This window comes from Malaclemys terrapin, chromosome 4, assembly GCF_027887155.1.
Source record: "Malaclemys terrapin pileata isolate rMalTer1 chromosome 4, rMalTer1.hap1, whole genome shotgun sequence".
In the NCBI taxonomy this organism is placed as follows: Eukaryota; Metazoa; Chordata; order Testudines; family Emydidae; genus Malaclemys; species Malaclemys terrapin.
The window spans coordinates 122,359,620-122,382,867 of record NC_071508.1 but is presented as its reverse complement, the minus strand read 5'-3'; the positions used below and the strand labels follow the sequence as shown (position 1 = coordinate 122,382,867).

General features: G+C 43.4%; 1 protein-coding gene across 4 annotated transcripts in view; it reads left to right on the top strand.

The window, feature by feature from the left end:
- Positions 1-23,248, top strand: part of TTC7B (tetratricopeptide repeat domain 7B) — a 325,154-nt gene that overhangs the window by 15,544 nt on the left and 286,362 nt on the right. For 3 of the 4 annotated variants that reach the window (XM_054028276.1, XM_054028275.1, XM_054028274.1), the window contains exons 2-3: positions 13,369-13,523; positions 14,946-15,114. In XM_054028276.1, the coding sequence (XP_053884251.1) occupies positions 13,369-13,523; positions 14,946-15,114 (324 nt within the window). Of the gene's footprint in view, positions 1-13,368; positions 13,524-14,945; positions 15,115-23,248 lie in introns of those variants that run through there. The other variant, XM_054028277.1, reaches the window with a different exon arrangement.

The window sequence follows — 23,248 nt, the reverse complement described above, 5'->3', positions numbered from 1 at the left end:
TCTTCCGGCCAACAATGCACTACAATTCATAGTAATTCCGGCCAACGTGCACGTGTGTGCTCACATACCTGATTGGAATGGACATGAACACCACATCTCGAAGAACAAGTTTCAGAGTAACAGCCGTGTTAGTCTGTATCCGCAAAAAGAAGAACAGGAGTACTTGTGGCACCTTAGAGACTAACAAATTTATTAGAGCATAAGCTTTCGTGGACTACAGCCATGCATCCGAAGAAGTGGGCTGTAGTCCATGAAAGCTTATGCTCTAATAAATTTGTTAGTCTCTAAGGTGCCACAAGTACTCCTGTATCTCGAAGAACAACAGTTATGAGAAGGTGAGTAACCGTTTTTTCTTGTTGGTTGTTATAACCTTAATACATATTCTTCACAACTCAGAGATGTAGGTTTCATTTTTAGAAGGTACATACTATACATTTTTAAAGTGATTTATTTTGAAAACTTTTCAGATCCATTTTCTGATATACTGTAAAACTAATGATTGTTTCATTATTTCATTTACCAAAGGAATTGAAGCAGATATTTATTAAGTCATTGGGAGGTGAACTATCTCCAATTCAACTGGTTAATCATTAATGTTTGGTGGATTTTCTTGCCATGCTGTTATTAGGAGGAGAACATAATCAGACAGACATTTACATTGTTTTATTTAACTAAAACAACAACGTTATGTATTCTGGATTTTTTCTTCAACAGCAAACATATAATATTTTAACAAAACAAGAATGTGAATTTTTGAATTTAGTTAAACATTCAAGTTTTTTAAAATCAGGTTTGTTTTTGTTAAAATTGTTTTTAAAATAGTTAAATGAAATATTAAAAAATTAAAGCGACTATCAGCCAGGTCAACATGTGAAACTTAAAATATTGGCTTCTGCAGCTAACTCAGTCATTTTCACCTTCATTTTCCTGTTTATTCATAATCTAAAAAAGAAAAACAAGCTTTCCTGGTTTTTCAGGTCCCAAATGATTTCTCAATTTTGAATGAATTAGTCCAAAGGAAGAAAATATTCTTTCTACACTGGCAGAAGAAGCTACTGCTGTTAAAAGTGAGATTATCACTTCAACAGTCTCTGAATCCAAGTGCTTAGGTGACTTCCACCAGTTCACTGGTGTGACTTTCTTTAAAACATCATCAGCAAACATATCTTTCTTGAATGGTTCACTCTTAGGTCTGAAGTTTATTATAGTTGGCATTATGGAGGGAAGATTGCTGGATGTCCATGTCATAGCCAACTTCTTTTCTTCAGCAGTTAAGGTTTGACCCTGGTACCGAGTATTGAGATTATTTGAAAGAAAATGAGCTGCAGATATTGCTTGTCCCATTCGTTTTTTTTTAATGCATGTAAATTAACTCTGTCGTTGCATATTCTCTTTTTAAGATCTCACTCAGTTCCTTCAAAATTTCAACAGCGTCAGCAATAAAACAGCTGTTTTCCTGCATTTTGTTCCAGGCTACAGAAATAGGCTTCAGGAAACTCAGCATATGTTTAACATTTCTCTTAAGCCCAATGTTGAGAACTTTGGCTGTGACAGTGCCATCTATTTTTTTCATTATTTTGTTCACAAACTGTCATCCAATTAGGTCAGTTCTTGATATAGTGCTCAAAACAGTCCACTATTGAGTTCCATCGCACGTCTTGTCGGAGAGTTAGCTTCGTTCCTCCCACTTTTTTCAGAGCAGTTGCTGCAAAGTGGTTGTTAGGGAAGTATTTTGCAATTTCAACATTAGCCTTTATTTCTGGAACACTGAAGTCTTTGGCTAGGAGGTGCATCAAATGAGCACTGCAACCATATGTTGTTAGCTTGGGACTCTCTTCTAAATAATTTCTTCTCATCTTTGATACAGTTGCAGCATTGTCTGTGACCAAGTTGCGTACTAGACATTTTAATTTTTTCCCCACAGTTTGTTATGGCTTTTACTGCTACTTCTTGTAAGTATTCTGCGGTGTGTGCATTTCTTGATGTATCAGTTGTTTCTGTAAGGAAAACATTCCCCCCTTCTGCTGTCACACAAGCACATACAACAGGATCATTGTGGACATTGCTCCATCCATCGAGACTCAGGTTAACAATTTTACCCTCTAGACCTTTTGCACACTGCTCAGTTTCTCTTTCATACACTTTATCCAGCAATTTGCCTGTGACATCTGTTCTGTTGGGTGGACTGTATCCTGGTCTCAGGGCTGGTATACACTGCGGGGGGGGGGGGGGAGCGATCCAAGATACGCAACTTCAGCTACACGAATAGCGTAGCTGAAGTCGAAGTATCTTGGATCGAATTACCTGGGGTCCACACGGCACAGGATCAATGACCGCTGCTCGCTCTGGTGGAGTTCCGGAGTCGACGGTGAGCACGTTCGGGGATCGATATCGTGTCTTGATAAATGAAGACGTACCCTTAATGGCTGAACCATGTTTATGAAGTGTGGGTTCTCAGTCATGTGGAAAGGAGAGATTGTTGCATAAACAAACCAGGCAATTTTTTCATCAATTATCTCTTTGTGTAATCTGCTGGTTCTTATCACAAACTTATCTATGATTGTTCTGGATGATGGAATTTTTTTTTCTTTTTGCAACAGGTGATATACTGTGGCTATGTGACATATATGATGTGACTGAAACACTATCATTGGCAGATAACTCGGAAACTATAGAAAATGATGGAGATCTTGAAGGTGGATAGTCTTCAGAATCCTGTATGTTGAGGATGGATTCTCCTAAACAAAATAAGTCAATGCAGTTATTTAATTATTAATACCATACTGCTCATTTAGTATTACTCACTGCATTCACTGGCACTCAGTACTACTTTAAAGGTGAAATTGTAAAAGGAAGATCTGCCTATTTCAGCCATTTTTTTTTAATCACAACTGCATCTAAAATGATAGTACCATAGAGTAACAACTATATTTTTTGCTCAAACATGAGAATTTGAGAATAGTCCAGAAGGAAGACAGGCAGTCCTTAAGAAAAGTATGAAATAAAAAAGTTTACCAACCTTAAGATCCTGCATGTTCGGACACGTTCCTTTCATCATCTTCAACGCCGCTTCCTCCTGAGAAGGAACACGTCTCATGATGTTGTTTCATTCGGGCAACCAGGCCTTGCATTTCTTTATTGCACTCTTTGAATTTGCACGCATGCCTGTCTTGCCCACAGGGAGAGGAACTTCATTAAAATATTCCCAAACTGGGTCTCTTTTACAGCCTGCTGCCATTATGGGTTTTCCCTTCTAGTGAGAGAATGGGATGGTAGATCTCAAATCAATGAAGGCTACACTCAGAAAGACCTCAAGACTTCTGGACTATGCTGCTCAAATAATTTCCCTTTTGTTTCTACTGCCTGTCCCTCCCTTCTCACCTTTATCTCCAGATTTCTTCTTGTCCAGATCTATTCCACCCCCAACAATCTTCTATTCATTGAACTTTCTGAAACGTTGCACTTTTAGAGAGAGGTAAGGGATTGACTCTGTGTACACAAATTTGCAGAGGGACAATAGGGTTGAGGTCTGTTATTTCTCACCTCAATAGATTATTTATTTGTTTATTTAAAACCATTTTTGCTGTTAACAAGCATGTTATTTCTGGAGACACAAATCCACAGTTTGAGAACTGCAAAACTAAGCATCTCTGATGGTATCTTCTAGACTGAGCACTGAATCCCATTGGATAAATAGAAAGATTAACCTAAATAATCTGTATAGAAGCCCCTGGAACCCCCTAAGATTGGGTCCCTAATCCATGAACTATTGGAACTCATTTACAAAACTTTTCTTAAACATAAATGCATTGTCTCATACTATAGAATTAGAATTTATAATCCTTATTCCATGATGAGATATCTTTGAGCTGTAATGTATCTGATTTAAATAAAAAAAATCAAGCCCTCCTTGGCTGATATGACTTCGGTATGTGATAAGCCATGGCCTTGTTTGAGGATTCGCTTCCCGAGGATACCAGGAAGGAGTTCTGGGTGATCTTCGATGAGGGCAAGGCTGTGGCCCTGCAAGTAGCCTCGGATGCGGTGGATTCAGCGGCATGCACCATGGCCTTGGTCATCTCCATGGACTTGGTCATCCTGGCTCCTTCTCTCAGGCTTGTCGATGGAGGCCCAGCAGTTGATACACGACCTTCCCTTCGACAGCCAGGCCCTGTTTGCTGAGCAGACAGACAATACATTTCACGGGTTGAAGGGCTCCTGTACTACATTGAAAACCCTAGGGCTCTACGTCCTGGGTCTGGCCCATAAGCGGTTCAAGCCACAATAGCCAGAGGTCAAGGGAGCTAACTCAGGCAGAAGATGGCTCATAAGAAGAGCAGAGGCTACAAACGTTGCCAGAGCCACTAACCTCCGCCCTCTATCCAATCAGGCACCTCCTGCAACAGGCAGGGTTGCAAGCGGGCGTTTTGAGGGTGTGCCCCAGGGCGACCTATCAGACTGGACCTTGGATCCATCCTCCCTGTGTTTCTCAAACCGCCTTTCTTTTTTCCTCCCTGCATAGTCCTCTGGGTCCTCAGCACAGTGGCCCAGGGCTATACCCTCCAGTTTCTTTCTAGCTCTCCCCCCCTCTCCCCCCCCCGTTCCTCTTCAGGGATCCTTCTCACAAAAGTCTCCTCGCGCAGGAGGTGAAGGGCCTGCTGCAGCTGGTAGCAGTGGAGGAAGTTCCTTGTGAGTATAGGAACAAGGAATTCTATTCCTGGTACTTTCTAATCCCAAAGGCGGTCTAAGACCCATCCTGGACCTGCGAGACCTCAACAAATACCTAAAGAAGTTGAAGTTGCTCTTGGTCTCCCTGGCCTCCATCATATTCTCCCTGGATCCAGAAGACTGGCATGCCTTCAAGACTCGACTTGAAGGATATGTAGTGTCCTATAGCAATCGTCCAAGGACACAGATGCTTCCTGCGCTTCATGGTGGGATCGGACTATTGCCAGTTTGTGGTCCTCCCTTTCGGCCTAGCGACAGCACCGAGGGTGTTTACCAAGTGCATGTTGGTGGTAGCAGCTTACCTCAGGCGTCAGGGCATTCAAATATACCTGTATCTCGATGACTGTCTGACAAAGGCTGCTCCAGGTCTTAAGTCCAATGGGACATTGCGGTGCTACAGGTCACGTGCCGGTCCCTGGGCCTGTTGGTGAACGACAAGAAGTCAACATTCTATCCGGTGCAAAGGATAGAATTAATCGGAGTGGTGCTCGACTCCACCTGTGCCAGAGCTTTCCTGCCACAGGATTGGTTCCAGACAATGATGGACCTCATCGCGGGGGGGGGTCTCTGCGTTCTCTCTAACCATGGTCCGGGTATGTCTGCATCTGCTGGGCCACATGGCAGCATGTACGTATGTCGTCCACCATGCAAGGTTTCAGAATGCGACCCTTGCAGCAGTGGCTGGCGACAGTTTATTTCCAGTCCAGAGATTACCTGCACAAGATCGTTACTGTCCCACCAGTGATACTTTTCTCCCTGCAATGGTGGACCGACCCCAAGGCCCTCCTGGAAGGAGTTTCATTTGACAGCCCGCGCCAGTCGGTCAAACTGGTATCGGACGCTTCGGCCATCATCTGGGGAGTGCATCTAGACAAGCTACAGACACGGGACGTGGTCCCCAGAGGAAATGACGTTGCACATAAATGTCAAGGAGTTCAGAGTGGTATGTTTGCCCTGCGGGGTCTTCCCACTGCATCTGTCAGGCAAAGTGGTGAGACAGTTTATGGACAATACAGCCTCGATGTTCTACATCAACAGGCAAGGGGGAGCACGCTCGTCGTCTCTCTGTCAAGAGGCTCTCCGATTGTGGGATTTCTGCATCAAGCACGCCCTCCACCTGGAGGCCTGCCACCTCCCTGGTGTCAGGAATGCACTGGCAGATTGCCTCAGCAGGTCCTTTTTCTCTCACCACGAGTGGATGCTCCATCCGGAAGTAGCCTGAACGCTCTTCTAGAGGTGGAGAATTCCCCAAGTGGACCTGTTCGCCATCAGACAGAACAAGAAATGTCATCAGTACTGTTCCCTGCCGGGTCTGGCCGAGGACTTTCTCTCCGACGCCTTCTTCCTGTCATGGTTGGGGGGTCTGATGTACGCATTCCCACCCATCCCGCTTATCATCAGAGTCCTGTCGAAGATCAAGAGAGACAAGGCCCAAGTCATCCTTATTGCCCCGGCGTGGCTGTGCCAACATTGGTTCGGCACGCTGATGGACCTAGCAGTGACCGCTCTCTGACCCCTTCCTGACCAACTGGATCTGATTTCGCAAGATCATGGGCATCTCCTCCAACCCAGCCTCACCTCCCTCCATCTCACGGCATGGATACTGCATGGTTGAACTCAGAAGAGCAGGCCTGCTCTAACGAGGTCTAACAAGTCCTCCATGAAAGGAGGAAACCTTCCACCAGAGCTACCTACCTGGCCAAGTGGACAAGGTTCTCCTACTGGGTGTCTGAGCATAGCATCTCTCCGTTGTGCTCTTCCTTACAATCTATTTTAGATTACCTGCTTCATCTTAAGAACCAGATACTGGCCCTCTCTTCCATCAGGGTGCACCTTGTGGCCCTTTCCACATTCCACCCGCTCATTCAAGGTCAGATGGTGTTCTCACACGATATGTCGATCAGATTCCTGAGAGGCCTCGAGAGGCTCTTCCCACCGGTCCAGGCCCCTATCCCGCAATGGGACCTTAACTTAGTTCTTTCTAGGCTCATGGGACTGCCCTTTGAGCCTTTGGGCTCCTGCTCCCTTTCCCACCTATCATGGAAGGTTGCTTTCCTTGTGGTGGTAACATCGGCAAGACGATGTCAGAGATTAAAGCCCTGACGTCGGAGCCGCCGTATACGGTGTTCTGCAAGGACAAAATTCAACTGCGACCCCATCTGACTTTTCTGCGGAAAGTGTTGTCTTCCTTCTATGTCAACCAGGACATCTTCCTCCCGGTGTTTTGTCCCAAACCACACACCACTAGTGAGGAAAGGAGGCTGCACTCCCCAAATGTCAGATGTGACCTGTTTTTTTACCTGGAGCATACCAAGCCCTTCCGCAGGTCGACCCAGCTCTTTATCGTGACAGCAGACAGGATGAAGGGCCTTCCGGTGTCCTCGCAGACGATTTCCAACTGGATCACCTCCTGCATCTGGACCTGTTACGAGCTGGCACAGGTCCCACTACCACCGATCATGAGGGTCCATTCGACCAGAGCCAAGAGTCCTTGGCGGCGTTCCTGGCACACATTCCCATCCAGAACATTTGCACAGTCGCAACATGGTCTTCTGTTCATACATTCATGGCGCATTATGCCGTCACTCAGCAGACCAGAGATGATGCTGGGTTCGCCAGAGCTGTGCTACAATCTACATGTCCATGAACTCCTACCCGCCTCCATTTGTACTGCTTGGGAGTCACCTAATATGGAATGGACACGAGCAAGCACTTGAAGAAGAAAAGACAGTTACCTTTTCCCTTACTGGTGTTCTTAGAGATTGTCATAAACATACAGCTACGAGTAGCATAAAATCCCTCCTTTAACTGTAAAAGGTTAAGAAGCTCAGATAACCTGGTTGGCACCTGACCAGAAGGACCAATGGGGGCGGGGGGAATACTTTCAAATCTGGGAGAAGGGGGGAGAGAAGGCTTTGTTTTGTGCTCTGTGGGTGTTCTCTCGGGAAACAAAGGGAGAGACCAAGCAAGTAATCCAGCTCCTACTGAAATAATACATCTAATATTACAAAAATATTAAGTAATAGCAAGGAAATGCGTTAGAGTATCTTTTGTTTTAGCTTGTAAATTTTCCCTATGCTAAGAGAGAGGTTTATTCCTGGTTTTTTGTAACTTTAAAGTTTTGCCTAGAGGGAAATCCTCTGTGTTTTAACTCTTATTACCCTGTAAAATTACCTTCCATTCTAATTTTACAGAGGTGTTTTTACATTTTTTCCTTATAATAAAAGTTCTGTTTTTAAGACTCTGATTGGGTTTTTAGTGTCCCAAAAACTCAAGGGTCTGGTCTGTGTTCACCTTGGTTACTCTTAAGCCTTCCAAGGAAAGGGCATGAAGGGGTTTGGGGGGATATTTGGGGAAAACAGGAACTCCAAGTGGTCCTTTTCCAAAATCTTTGTCTAACTCACTTGGTGGTGGCAGTATACTGTCCAAGGACAAGGAATAATTTGTGCTTTGGAAAAGTTTTTAACCTAAGCTGGTAGAAATAAGCTTAGGGTGTCTTTCATGCAGGTCCCCACATCTGTACCCTAAAGTTCAAAGTGGGGAGGGAACCCTAACAGAGATGTGTTGCTCATGTCCATTCCATGACCCGCCCTCCTTCCCCACTGTCGGAGTTTCCAGCAAGAAGGAAATGAGCTTTGGGGGAGCCGGCGGCACCCCTTATACTGAGGCATGTGCGCGCCACTCCAGAGGGTTTCAGAGCTGGTCCCCTACGGATACCACTGAGGGAAAAGCTTCCAGCACTGGTGCATGTGGCGAGCAGACACACGAAATATGGAATGGACGTGAGCAGCACATCTTGAAGAACACCAGTTATGGAAAAGGTAACTGTCTTTTTCCTAAACGCTTAGACAAACTCACAGGTAAAGAGAAAACATTAAACAAAGTTTATTAATTACAGAAAGATAGATTTAAAGTGATTATAAGTGGTAGGCATAAAGGTCAGAGATAGTTACCTAATACTCATTCTAAATCCTAAACTTCATTATTCTCAGTAAGATTTGAATCAAACAGTTTTTCTCACTCCATTGGATGTTGCAGGCAGGTTACAGTTCTCAATACACAGTTTGAATTCCCTTCTCAGCCTGGGACCAATCTCCCCAGTTAATATATGGAGATATACCGATCTCATAGAACTGGAAGGGACCCTGAAAGGTCATCGAGTCCAGCCCCCTGCCTTCACTAGCAGGAACAAGTACTGATTTTGTCCCTGATCCTGAAGTGGCCCGCTCAAGGATTGAACTCACAGCCCTGGGTTTAGCAGGCCAATGCTCAAACCGCTGAGCTATCCCTCCCCCCAGAGTTCCAAGTCCTTGTCTTCCCAGTGTCCTTGTTGCCTTCAGAGTAGGTGGAGGAGGTGGTCTCATGATGTCACTGTCCCTTACTTTATACTCTCAATTCATGTCCCTGGAAAAACAATGGCCCAGATGTCCTGGTGGGCTTTGCTGAGTCAGAGTTGAGCAGTCCCTATTGTGTGGTGCTTGCGCAACTGTCTCTTATTGAATTGTAAATCTCTTGTTTACAATTCTCCTGCTGGTCCATGGTTGGTGATAGTTGTTTAACGCCTGCCTGGGTGTGGGTCACCTCCTTTGTTGTCCCTGGAGAGCTGGCTGTGGGCATCACCCAGACTTGCAACATATTTCAATAACAGCCATATAGCAGAATCTCATAACTTCATACACAATAACGATGTACATATTTTAACAGAACAGTGAGTTTCAGCAGATCATGATTTTTAATATAATAGCTTACAAGACGTGGTTTGGAAGAAATATCACAACCATATACAAATGATGATTATGGAGGTTACAGAGTGCTACTTTGAGGTACAGCCTCCCTCATGTCACACCCCCAAAGCCTCAGACTCTATCTGGTTTTGACCTTTGGTGCATATATGAACTCCGACTTCGGTATTAGGTTGGCTTGTCTTTGGACTCTGACCTCCCAGATTCGACTTCTGTTCTGCACCTGGCCTCTGGCTACGGTTCTGATCCTGGTTTGTCTACAGATTCTGATCTCGGTCCTGTCCTGCCCCCAGATCTCACTTTCAGGGCCACCCTTGGCCCAGACCCAAACCTATGCCTCGCCGTGACCCATGCTGCAGCCATTAGGCCTAATTATTGGAGGCAGTGCCTGATAGCATGTGCCTGTATTAAAGTGTATTTTGTTTTAAGGGGCCCAGCTTACCAAACGGTCCAGATTGTTCTCTGTGATTGACCTGTCCTCCTCATTATTTACCTCTCCACCAGTGTTTGTGTCACCTGCAAATTTTATTAGCAGTAATTTTGTTTACTTCCAGCTCATTGATTAAAAAATTGCCTGCCCCCTACCCCCTCACAGGGTCCCTGAACTTGAGCCCCAAAGGTGTACATCACAATTTTATAGCCCCGTAGTCCGAGCCCTGCATATGGGTCAGCCGTGGGTGTTTAATTGCAGTGTAGACATACCCTCAGTAATCTTTCCTCTGAAATGCAGGTGACAGAATCCTGGGGGCCTGTGAACATGTTTGAAGTGCAGTTTTATTGTAAGCTTGTGGCTGACTGTTGATCTTGCTCAAGAAGAAATTTTTACATACTTCTTGTAAAATTCCTCACATTGGCCTTTGAGTGAAAGTGAGATACATTGAATAGCATTACTGTGCCCTCAAAGCTATTTTTTTAGTGTCTACACAGTTTACCATGTCTGACCTCCATTTGGATGGGGCAGTTACGGAGGGAAAGTACATCACTACTGAGGAAACCTCTAAACACGATGTCTTGTACCTTTATAATGTCCGATTCTGTTTCCTGGTTTTCAAATTGATATTGGAATGCTCATTTCAATGAAATTTGAAATGAGGATGTATCCATGGGGATGAAATATGCCCTATAACTTTAGATATAGATCTCTTCTTTTGTATCCCAAGTATTTTGTGAGTAGTGTCCTTCGTTAGATTCAAACTGTTTGCCCTTTTTTAGTCCATTACAGTTTAAGCCATGTTTGAAGAAAAATAGAAAATACATAATTAGTTGCCTATAGCGAAGTGAAAAGGTACCATACCATATCAAGTATTTTTAAAATATGCCTTCATTCTAGAGTTCTGGTACCTTTGAAAATGGTGACTTATTGTATTGTAATTTTTATACATTTCAGTGTATGTTCTCTGTCATATCAGCACTTGCAGCAGGCCTATTGGTATTGATGCAAATTACTTTGTGCTGGAATGCCTATAGTATGAATCATTATCTGTAAAATATTTATTGGATCAATGATACAAGATTACTTTCTTCCACTTGCTGTTGCTATATGGCTTGTCCTCTTTTTCTCATTTTCAGCATCGAATCATCCCTTATGCTATTATTTTCTATTCTTTCCTTCTGAGCAGACTGTTACAGTTAAATGAGTTTGTTGCAGCTTCACTTAAATTCCTTTAAAATGTGCAGTGCTAGTGAAGTTGCCCCTTTCAGGAAAGGCGCAAGTGTCAGCACTGCGTAATGTTTGGGAGCATATTGGTCTGACATATCTTTATTTCTTCAGATACTGTACAGTAAAAATTTACCTGTAAAGTATTAGAATCTGCTTCAGACTTTGTAACTAATGTCCTAATTTTGAGAGTCTACCCTTAAAAAGCTGTAATGACCTTTTTGATTACAAATTGCAGCTATTGAAGTCACAGTTTAAAATATCTTGATAATTGTAGAAAAACTCATACCACCCGGAAAGATTTCCTTGCTTTGTAAACACAAGGAGTACTTTGTAAGCATGATTTAGTCTTGTGAATTTCATAAAAATGCTCAGTCCTTATAAGTGATGAAGCAAATACTAAAAGCGTCCTTAACCTGCTGGTTTCCTGCAGCAGTTAACAATGGGTTCCTTGTCTTTTACTAAATCAAAAGATCGTCTTTGCTATGAGACCCTTTCATTCGAGGTTTATTTAAGAGTTGAAACATTTAATTCAAGGTTATCAAATTCAGTGCATAAGGTGATTAGGTTGGTTATAAGAGCTTCAATGAGTACATTGTATTGAAAGCCCTCTCTAGCCTATTTTTAAAAATATGTAAGTGGAAAATATTGGCATTTATTTCACAACTCTAGTTTGGCTTGTTAGTCTAACTAACTAAACCTAAACTAACTCTAGTGTCACTGACACTATGAAATGAAAACACTTCTTCTGAGAACTTTGGGCTCACTGTTCTAGGAGTAAAATGATCAAATGTCAGTTTGCCTTTTGACAAAGGCATGTATAGGTTTCAACACAGGAATAGTTCTAACTCAAGCCATTTCCCCATATTGCTGATGCCTACAGAACAGTGGCGCTTGCCTGCTAGTATATATAATTCAATACATTGGTGAATATTCAGGACAAGAGTTGGTAAGAGCTGGCAACTAAGCACTGACTTATTTTTGATAGGCTGGGTGCTCTACAAATCAGTAAGAGGAAGATTTTTATCTTTATTGAAATTATTTGGATACATATTGAGCAAAATTACTATTTTTTTTCTGTTTTGAAATGGGAAATGTACACCATTGAGAGATGGATTGAAAGATTGTCCAGAGTTGTTGTTGCTTCTGTCAGGCCAAATGAAATGGTATCTGGCATCCTTTTGCCCTTTAGACATCTGCCTGTCACATTTAAGATCAGGATATGATACAGAAACAGCATTACTCACTCTGACTTCATAATTTCAGTGTATACAGGTCAGATGTGCTAATCTAGCTAGATCTTTTAGCAGTCTTAATAATGTCAAACATAAGGTGCTGTTGATATGTTTGTGAGACCTGGCACAGTGGAAGGAATCTGCTTAGAATCACAAAGCCCAGTCTTATTACCTGTTTTGTTTAACGTGTAGGTGAAGGCACTTGGGAAGCTGATAAGGGTTACAGTGTTCTTAACCTCCTGATGTTTGATAGCTTTGTCACCTTTTTATCAGACCCAGATTGAGCCATTGCCTTGTTTTTCCAAGGTCTGGCAAAAATGGGAAACTGGATGACAGTCAGTTTTCCAAGATGGAAGTGCTAGTGCTGGCTGCTGGTTAACTTCCAGATAAAATTCAAGTAGCTGGTCACCATCTGTAATGCCCTAATTGACCAGGAAATCCTGAGGGACATCTTCTCTGAGCTGCCACATAATCTGTATTCAGGTAGATCTCTTAATCTAGCTATTGCAAGTATGATGTTTGTGAGATGGGGTAGGGCATTCTTGGTAGGTAGCAGGTGCTTGCCTCTGGAATTCACTACTGCCAGAAATTCATCAAATGCTGAGTTTACCCATATTCGGAAAGCCCTGAGAGCTGCACCTCTTGTCAATGGTTTTTGATTTAAAAAACCAAAAGGTCATAGAGTATTAGATCCCAATTAATGGGAAATAGATTTGCCTTAATCTCTGACTATAATGCTATAGTGCTCCTATAATGCTATAAGTATTTAAATGATAAATTGAAAAATCAAATAATAAACACCACTTTTATAATGCCGAGTTAAATCTGGGTCACTGGCCCTTAATGTGTCTCTACAGTGAGTTCTGCATTTAAAATCCAGACCTAAAAATAATTACCTCCACTGCTGTATGCTTCCTCTGTAATCTGTGTGAAATATCAGCTGGATAGAATGGCTATTACTGTTGTGAAGTCTTTTTCCCTTTGACGCTGTTTTTTCTCTTTATAGATGACATGGCAGAACTTCTCCTTGGGGAGTCCAAACTAGAACAGTTTTTGAAGGAAAATCCTTTTAAACAGGGCACTAGTCCCCGGGGTCCCCGGCCAAAGCTGACCGAGGTCAAGAAACATCTCACTGCAGCACTTGACAGAGGAAACCTAAAGGTATTCACATAAGTCTGGAGGAGGGGTTAGAAAATTAAGGATATAGTTGGAAGTTAATTGAGAAAAAAAGCTTTGAGAGCTTCTGAGAGCTCAGATAATTCTCTGGTTACAGTGTTCTTGTTAAGCAATTTTATTACTTCCAGAATATCTTCAGTATTTTGGGATTTGATCCCTTTAATTTGCTTATGGAATTTTGTTCAGACAATTTTTTCATTCTAATATTGAAAGATAACATTTAAAAGAAAGCTGTTGACCCCAGGGATGTTTAAAAATTCAAAAGAATTTTCAAGATGTCTTGTGAACAGCTTATTTTCACAGTGACATGATACTTGACACAGATAACGCATTTCAAGGAATAACAACACTTTGCATTCCCATAGTACCTTGCATTTGGTTATGTCAAAGTGTCTCACAAACATTACTGAAATAGTCTCTCAGCACTCCTACCCCAATAAAGATCCCCTTCTATGAAGAAAACAAAATCAATGTAAATATTCAGCACTGTAGTGAAACAGCAGATTTGTTCCATGTTTTGAGGAAAACCATACAAGACGTCTTTATCCTCGATTCTACTTGGAGCCTATTCTGGCCCACCTTTAGATATTCATCATCAAACTATAATGCTTGCTGTTGGATATGAAATATATATGTCCTCTCCTTCAAAGCACTTCACAATGCTCTCTCTCCATACTTATCCTCTACTGCATATTACTGTGTCTCCCTCTTCCCCTTTGTCCCACCAATGATGCTATTTCAACACCCTATTTGTCATCTTCCACAGCCATCTTTGAGATTTCTTCCATGCCTTCCTTAAACTGATCTGTGAGGGTACTGACCTCTCTTCATGTGAATTCTTTTTCAAGACCCTCCTCTCCACTTACAAGAAATCAACCAAATTAAAATGACTAGGCTGAGGAGCAGTTGGGGAAAGCCAGTGCATAATTACTAAACTTAAAAAAACAGCGATAAATTTATAATTCATCATCTCCTACTCCTACCTTCATGTATCAGTTGTCATGTTAAACTTTAAACTTCCTGGGTGGCAAGGGTGTGTCATCTCAAATGTTTGTACACCACCTGGCGTGCTAGGATCCTAATCCTAATACAGATTCAAGGATGCTTACATAATGCAGATATGAAATAATATATATTTCCAAGCGTAAAAATGACTGGTAAGAATAAAATCACTGTTCTGTAGCTTGGTGAGGGACTCAATATGTGTTTTCCTGTAATAGCCTCCCAAATATTATCTGAAAATGTAACTACAGAATAAAAATAATAAACTGTAATCTGGGAATGAAAAATCTGCTGGAAAGGCTTCCAGAATATGGTGGAAATTACAAGGGTGCAGATAACTTTTTGTCATTTTTAAAGTGTTTTGCCTCAGAAAAAAATAGTTTATCTTATTCCTCTTTTTTCTAGCCAGAGTTCTTACAAGAAGCCAACTTAATTATGGCCAAGTTAAACTATGTGGAAGGTGATTACAAAGAAGCTCTTAACACTTATGCCAGGGTTGAAGTTGATGACTTGCATCTTGTTGCTGTGCCTCCTTATAGGCTGAGGATGATTGCTGAAGCATATTCTACCAAAGGTAAGATTGCTCATATCTATTTATTTATTGTGGTTGATTCTTTCAAATGAAATATTTCTACTTTTATTATTTTTGAATGAAGGAAAATTTGTTCATACTATATCAGTTGATACTGAGCTTAGATAGCAAAGTGATGGGTGCCTTAGAAATATCTGAAAGAAACGTGCATCCCTTTAGATTAATTTAAATACATGCTAGGTTGGTAGGACTGTTATTTCTGTCAACATTTCTGTTCTAGGCCTTCCCCCTCCATCCACCCATCCAAAACACATTTGTTAAGTGTTTATATTTTAACTGTTAAACCCCCTTCTGGCAAATATGTATTAGTAGTTTTTCAGCACAGATTCAAATGTTAAAATTGCACCCTCAACCTAAACGTTACATTTATGTCTGAAATTTTTATTTCCTGTAGTTAAAACGTAGCACCTGCTATTACTATAATTAAAAGGCATTAGAGAAAAGAAAATATTTGTCTTTATTTCCCCCTCAGTTTACTTAGTGCATTTGACAGCTCTTTGAGTATAGTTAGTTTCACTGTTTCCTTTGTGGAGTCAGTCACTTTTATTTGCTTAGATCTTTCACACACAGCCTGCTGCGGTTAGATCAGTAATCAAGTTGGCTTTTTATCAACTACACTTGGCCAGGCGGTTCCATAATAATAATAGTAATAATCACAGTAATTATTAAATAAAATAACTGGTATGAATGGGAAGGTTTTCTTCTGTGGGATTTTATTTTGGGTGTGTACTGATGTGGATTTTTTTACAAATGTATCCAAAAATTCAAATGATTTGTCTTAATTTTCCTATCTGAGTGGTATCGTATCAGTGAAAGTTGTAATGCTTGTGTTGTGTCTAAGGATGGCAGTGCCACTTCAGTTTAGAGGCGTCTTTTATGAGCTACGTACACATAGCCTGTAGCTGTGTCAGTGTTTTGAGAATGCGGCAGTTTGTGGCATAGTTTATGGAATTCACTATGTCTGGATGTTTTTGCTTGACTGGTGTATTAGACCTGGCTTTTGGAATGCATTTAAAATTTCTTGTTATGGCTGGATGAGTGCACAGTGTCATAAGTTATGTTTGCTGTCTTTCAGGAGATGGCTCAGTTGCATTTGCTGACAACCGATCAAAGAATTTTTCTAACATTTGTCTCGGAAAAGGCTGACTGTTTTCCACCAACTCAGTTCCCTGCTGAGTGCTGACGAGTATCAGGTGTACTGTAGACAAAGGTGAGGAAAACAGCAGCCTTGATTCCTAGAAGAGAGAAAAATATACTTCCTAAATCATTGCAATACTTAGATTAAAGGAAGTGGTAGGAAATTGAGGATATTCTTAATGTACTTTTTAAAAGAAATCTAGAAACATATGTTGGATACTCAGCAAATCAAAAATATAACAGTGAAGCCATCAACTGTTTCTCTTGGCTCCCCTCCCTTTTCTGCAGCCCAGCATCTCCCACAATTCTAGATGCCTGGACTGCTCTCCTCCTCCTCTCTCTCTCCAGCTCACAGAGGCAGATCACCTTTTTGGAGCTGCAGGGTCTGGCCACATCCCCTCTGCTCCTGCTTGCTGTCAGTTTTCTCTGCCTCTGAAGCAGCAAACAGTGGCAGTTTCTTTTGCGCCTGTCCTTACTCTTTGTGTTTTAACTTTTCTTCCCAGTTTTTTGGCAGTGCTTCTCCAGGTGCACAGTTTCCTCACCAGTGCCAAGAAAAGTTCTCTAGTTTCATCCAGGAATTTATTTTCATGCTTCAGAGCCACAGGAAGCCTACCATAGCGCTATGCTTCCAACTGCTAGGATTCCTGGTGTCATGCATAGGGATCACTCCATGGGCACAATCACATATCAGAAGTCTTCAGGACTTCATACAAAACGTCTGGAACCACTCGCTGGAACACATGAAAGATCAAGTATGGGTTCCAACATAGGTATTGAACTCTTTGCAGTGGTTGTCAGCATGATAATGTTTGTAAAGGCTTCCTTATCTGCCTTCCAGATCCTTTAGTTCTTGCAAACAGGTCTGGGGAGCTCACTTGGAGCCCCAAACAGCGTAGGGCCTCTGGAGCAAGAAGAAAAAGGCTTGGAGCATAAATCTCCTACAGCTAAGATTGGTCAAATTAGCTCTGTGAGGGTTCCAGCCCACCCTAAAGGGAAACCGCATCCTGATTCAATCAAACAATAAGGCTGTGATTGCATATTTAAACAGCCAAGGGGGAACAAGGAGTTGGGCACTACACGCAGAAACAGCAGAAATAGTGAGCTGGGTAGAACCATTCCTTCTTTCCCTCAAAGTGATCCACATCAAGGGGGACCTGAACCAAAAGGCAGACTGGCGCAGCAGGCTCAGGGTCAAGCATTCTGAGTGGTACCTGAATTAGGAGTTTTTCTATCTCATTGTTCAGATGCTTGGCTTCCCTTCAGCCAACCCGTTTGTGAATCGTATGAACGCAGAGGCCAAAATACTTCACAAGGGAGGCAGATCACTGGGGGACAATTGCCTTATTGTAGTTAGCGTCAGGACTTACATGTTTTTCTTCAAGTGCATGCATGTGTCCATTCTATGTGCGCCCTGAGCACATCTGCTGGAAATTTTCCCCTTAATGGCATCCGTTGGATTGGCTCTAGTGTCCTCTGGTGTTGCGCGCTCATAGTGCTGGTATAAGGGGCCCTGCCGACCCTGCCCTCCTTCAGTTCCTTCTTACCGCCCATGATTGTTGCTGGAACCTCTCATTGCTTAGACACTCTCCTCTCTTGGTGGTTTTTCTAACCTTTTAACGTAGGTAGTGCTCGTAGTTTTTAGTAGTTAGTGCAGTTTTGATAGTGTTAGATAGTTTGGATGCCTCCACTCTTAAATAGCAGAGTTGTCCTTCGTCCCAGTGCTGAGGCATGCCTCGGTCACTGGGGTTTAAGCCTTGTCTGTTGTGCAGAAAATCTATGCCTTTGAGCGACCCACACTTGAACTATCTCACATGTTAAGGGAAGCTCATAGGAAGGACCGCTGCCAAATTTGTAGCGTTCAAGCCCCGGACCCAGAAGGACCACGCTGCTCGTTTGAAGTTCCTCCTCATGGAGGCAGTCTTAAGACCAGCCTTGGAGGCAGGTTCGGACTTGGCACCGAACACCTTGCTGCAGAGCACTCCTCCACAAACAAGGGCCACTCGGCACCAGTCATGATCTTGAAGAGTGGCCTAAGAAGAAACATCGCAAGCACCAGGAGAAAAGCCGTTCTTCAGTGCCAAAGGACAAAGGAGACAGGGAGATCGTGAGACCCATGCTTGGGCCACTCTTCATCCCTGATGCCCCACCTCCAGGTGCCCCCAGCCCTGGCACTGCAGTGTCCTACGATGCCCACTCAAGACCATTGTACCCGGTAGTTTGTGGTCCTGTTGATCCCCCCAAAGCCTTGGCGGCTGCAAGGTATCTTCTAACCCTGCCAGTACCAAGCTTCCCAGAGGGTCAGGGCTCGGCACTGCCAATTCCCCCAAGCAACAGGAAATCGATGCCAGCGCCTCATCCAGCACTGTGTCAGCTGTTCAAGGGGAAACTGTCTCTGACGGTCTCAAGGTCCTCTTGGCGGCCTTCACTGGCACCCAGTGGCACGGCATCCTCTGGTCTCCACAATGCACCTCTTCCTCCTCATCAAATTTGGACACAGAAGTGTACTCCCCCTGCCAAAGCAGCTGACCCTGCTGCTCCCCACGCTATTCCCACTCCATTACAACGTCGAGTTCGTTGGGACCTCTGGGTGCCTGGCCACTGTACCCATGGGGCCCAACCACCATGCAGTGGCCCTTTTGGAACCCTTGTGGGTTTCCCCAACCACAAGGGACCTCTTTGAGATGCTCTTATTTGGTCGTTTCGGACACTAGAGCACCCCTGGTACTGCACAGGGATACCCCGGAACCAGATTCCTGTAACGAACAAGGTACTGAACCCCAAGAAGCCCTGTAGGCTCCTGCGGACACTGAGGCACCAATTGAGGCTCCCCATCAGGCTTTAGCCTCCTCCTCATCCTCGCCGGATAAGGCCACAGTGGTACACGGGGTATCTCCACCTCCAGATGACCATAAGGCATACCAGGACCTACTAAAATGGGTAGCCTCAAATCTAGGGGTCCAAGCAGAAGTGGTTAAGGAGGTGATGCATGGCCTTCTGGATATTCTGTCGCCAGCGGGCCCATCCAGAGTGGTTTTGCTGCTGCACGATTCCATCATGGACCCTATTAAAGCCTCTGGCATACCCCCCCCCACTTCCACTTCGGATCATGGGTGGTTGCGGCGGCCAATGAGGGAGCCCTCCAGGGACAGCCAAGCTCTACGCCCAAGTCAAAGGAGCTTAAAAAGCGAAACCTCTTTGGGTGCAACACTTACTCTTCAGGGGGCCTGCAACTTTGTATAGCAAACCAGCAGGCCCTGCTGGGGTGCTACGACTTCAACATGTGGCAATTCTTGATTAAATTCAAGGATTTTCTCCCCCAGGACTCCAGAAAGGAGTTTTCATCCCTAACTGAGGAAGGGAAAACTGTATCTGCCTCCCTGCAAGCAACCCTGGATGCCACTGTCTCTATGGCTGGATCAATGGCGACTGCGGTGACAATGCGTAGGAGTTCCTGATTGCAATCCTCAGAGCTTCCTCAGGAGGTATAACAGACCATCCAGGACCTCCCATTTGAGGGATCTTCTCAGAGCAGATGGATCCTAGACTGCATGACCTCCAAGACTCCAACGTGACTTTGAAATTCCTGGGGCTCTGCATACCGGCAGGTGCAAAGAAGCAATACGGTCTGCAGCAGCCAAGCCATTACTTTTTTTAGATAGCCAGGCAGGACCAACAGAGGAGAAGGAACAGAAGTTTAGGCGCAGGCCCCCTCCCCAGTCATCCTCAACAGGCCCTACACAGTCTGACTCCAGGCATCCTGGATTGTCAAAGCACTCATTTTGACAAGATGATTGAGCTTGATATATCAATCCCTTCTACATCGGATCCAGTTACCCAATTGTTTTCCAATCACCTTTCCTATTTCTTGGATGCCTGGACCCAGATTACTTCAGACCAATGGGTCCTCAAAACCATAGAACTGGGTTACGCCTTCCAATTCCTATCCACTCCACCTTGCCCCTCCTTTCCTCCCTCCATCCCTCTTCAGTGACACTTCTCACAAGCTCCTGTTGGAACAAGAAGTCCAATCCCTTCTTCGGGTGAGAGGCATGGAGCAAGTGCCCTCCCATTTGAGAGGAAGGGGGTTCTAGTCCCACTACTTCCTAATCCTGAAAATCAAGAGGTGTGTGTGTGGTCTCAGACCCATTTTAGACCTCCACAGTCTCAACTGATATCTCAAGAACCTGAAATTCCGCATGTTCTCTTTGGCCTCCATCCCATCATCCCTTTGCTGGATCCTGGGAATTGGCATGCCACCCTCAATCTAAAGGATGCTTACTTCCACATTTCAATCTTCCCTGGTCACAGATGTTTCCTAAGGTTTGTAATGAACCAAAATCACTAATAATTCATGGTGCTCCTGTTTGGCTTGCCGGCTGCCCCGGAGGTTTTCACAAAATATATGGCAGTAGTAGCAGCCTGACTAAGGAAAAGGGACATTCACGTATTTCCATACCTCCATGACTGGCTGATAAAGGGCTGGTCCTGAGCTTGAGTTGAGGCAGACATCTTTCTCATTCAATCAACCTTCAATGCGTTGGGCCTTCTGTTGAACTTTCAGAAGTCCACCCTGATCCCAGTCCAAAAGATAGAGTTCATAGTGTCAGTACTTGACTTGGTGCAAGTGAGAGCTCTGCTTCCAAATGACTAGTTCCTCGCTATTGCATCCCTGATAACAATCTCTCTGAAGTCATCCGATCACGACCACATGAGCAAATGCCTGAGCCTCCTGGGCTACATGGTATCGTGCACATACGTAGTGCAACAAGCAAGGCTACAACTCAGACCTCTGCAAACCTGGCTAGCCATGGTCTACTCTCCCTCTCGCCATCACCTGGACTCAGTTCTCATGGTACTGGCCCATGTCCTAGAGTCACTGCAATTGTGGCTGGACAGCCACATGGTATGTGCAGGGGTACCCTTTTCAAGACCTCACCCATCCCTGTCCCTGGTATGCAACGCATCAGCCCTCGGTTGGGGAGCCCACTTAGGACCCATCCGAACCCAAGGCCTTTGGATCCAAGAGCTCTCCCTCACATCAATGTCAGGGAACTCAGGGCAGCATGTCTAGCATGCCAGGCATTTCTACTTCACTTGACAGGCAAATCTATTTCAGTCCTCACGGACAATACGACGGCTATGTTCTACATAAACAGTCAGGACAGTGCGCGTTCTTCCCCCCATGCCAGGAAGCAATCCTACATTTGTTCACTGCTGCCTACTTCCCAGTCAACCAGAATTGTGGGAAATGCTGGGCTGCAGAACAGAAAATTCGTACTGATAATTTTCTTTCTGCTAGCAGCATCTCTAACAGTTCTACCCACTTGATGACTCATGAGTCTAGGGTCAGGTATTAAGTGGAATCATTACCAGATGATGGTCTTCCTGGTCTAATGTACATATTTTTTCATTTATCTCTGGAATATTTGTTAATGATGTTATGCAAGTTTTACAGCTTGGGAATAGCTCATCAGACAGCAAGCAGGAGCAGAAGGGGTGTGGCCGGACCACTAAAATGCTGATACACCTCTGTGAGTGCGGAGAGATGGGAGAGCAACCCAGATGTCCAGCATTATGGGAGATGCTGCTAGCAGAAAGGAAATTATCAGTAAGAAATTTTCCATTCTTATAATGATGGAGGAAAGGGCCCGGAAGCCTTTATGAAGACCATTCTTGCCCTGAGAGTTAGTAGAGTCTCCCTTCATCTAAAAAGATGTGCATGGAGATCTGTGGTCCCTAACTTTAGAAGAAAACTTTGGTTGATTGGTTGGTCAGATTGGTTGGTGCTGTTGGCTTTTGTGGGTTTATTAGAATGTGTGTTTCTGGTTGAACTGGAGGTTCAGGGATAATAGGAATGTAGGTTGGGGCAAGGATATTAAAGACATTATTTTCTTAGTGCTTAGGATAGTGATATCAGCTACAGAAAAGCCTACGAAAATGATGAATGGCCATTTGGTGTTTGAATCAAAATTAAATTAGATTAAAAAGAACTTGGAGCTGAGTTGTGCAGTTAGAATTTGATGTGTGATGGTTGAAAACTTGAATGTATGGGGGAATGCAGTGGAAGCTCAGCACTTGCTTGGGGGTAGTGTTTCTGAGGGAGGGTAGACTGATATTTGTGTTGGCGCTTAAAAAGCCAAGTTAATAATGGAAGAAATTCTGTTTTTCATATTTGCTTGTGGAGCACCCAAAGTGGTGTCGGTGCTCTGTAGAACACCAAGGAAGACAATTCTTAACCCAAGGAACCTAGGGACTAAGTAATATGAAATGTACCATAATTTGTCACTGTTAAATAAGACTCGACATTCCTTAAAAGAAAAAGGAAGCTCCTGCATGAGTTTTCATAGAGCAAGTGTCTGAAAGCAGTCTCCGCCAAATTGGTTGTTATCAAAACACAGTGCAAAAGTTCATTAAAAAGTATTTAAATACAATAGCCTGTATCAGAAAATCTTAGCTTCTTCTTTCTTTCTCTCAAACTTGAAGATTCAGTGTCTTCACACCCCCACAGAGCTCAATTTAGAATAAGCCTGTCATCAAACTAGCGAACAAAAATCATCTGCGGGCTGCATTGCATTTGCAAAGAGAGTCTGAAAATCATTGTTACATAATGAAGGGATATTCATTCCTCTTAACCCTCCAGTAAACGTGGAACTTAGATCATAGTACTGCTTTTATCTCTAACTGAGGAGATACATGACTGTAAGAGGACTTAAAGGGAGGACCATGCCTGTGTAGTATGGGATTTATTACTAATAAATAAGTTAGAGGTTAAAAGAAACATCTGTTCCATTTTATTCTGTATGGGCTCTTATTCTGCACTCATCACTGTAGTATCTGAGCACCTTCCAGTAGTGCATTAAGCAATGTGGCTAATATTTCTCGCATTTTTGTACTCTCCAGGGGGAGAAATGTGGGCTGAGGAGTGTTTTTGTTTTGGAATTAAATATATATATATATAATACATATGTATTTTGCTTTA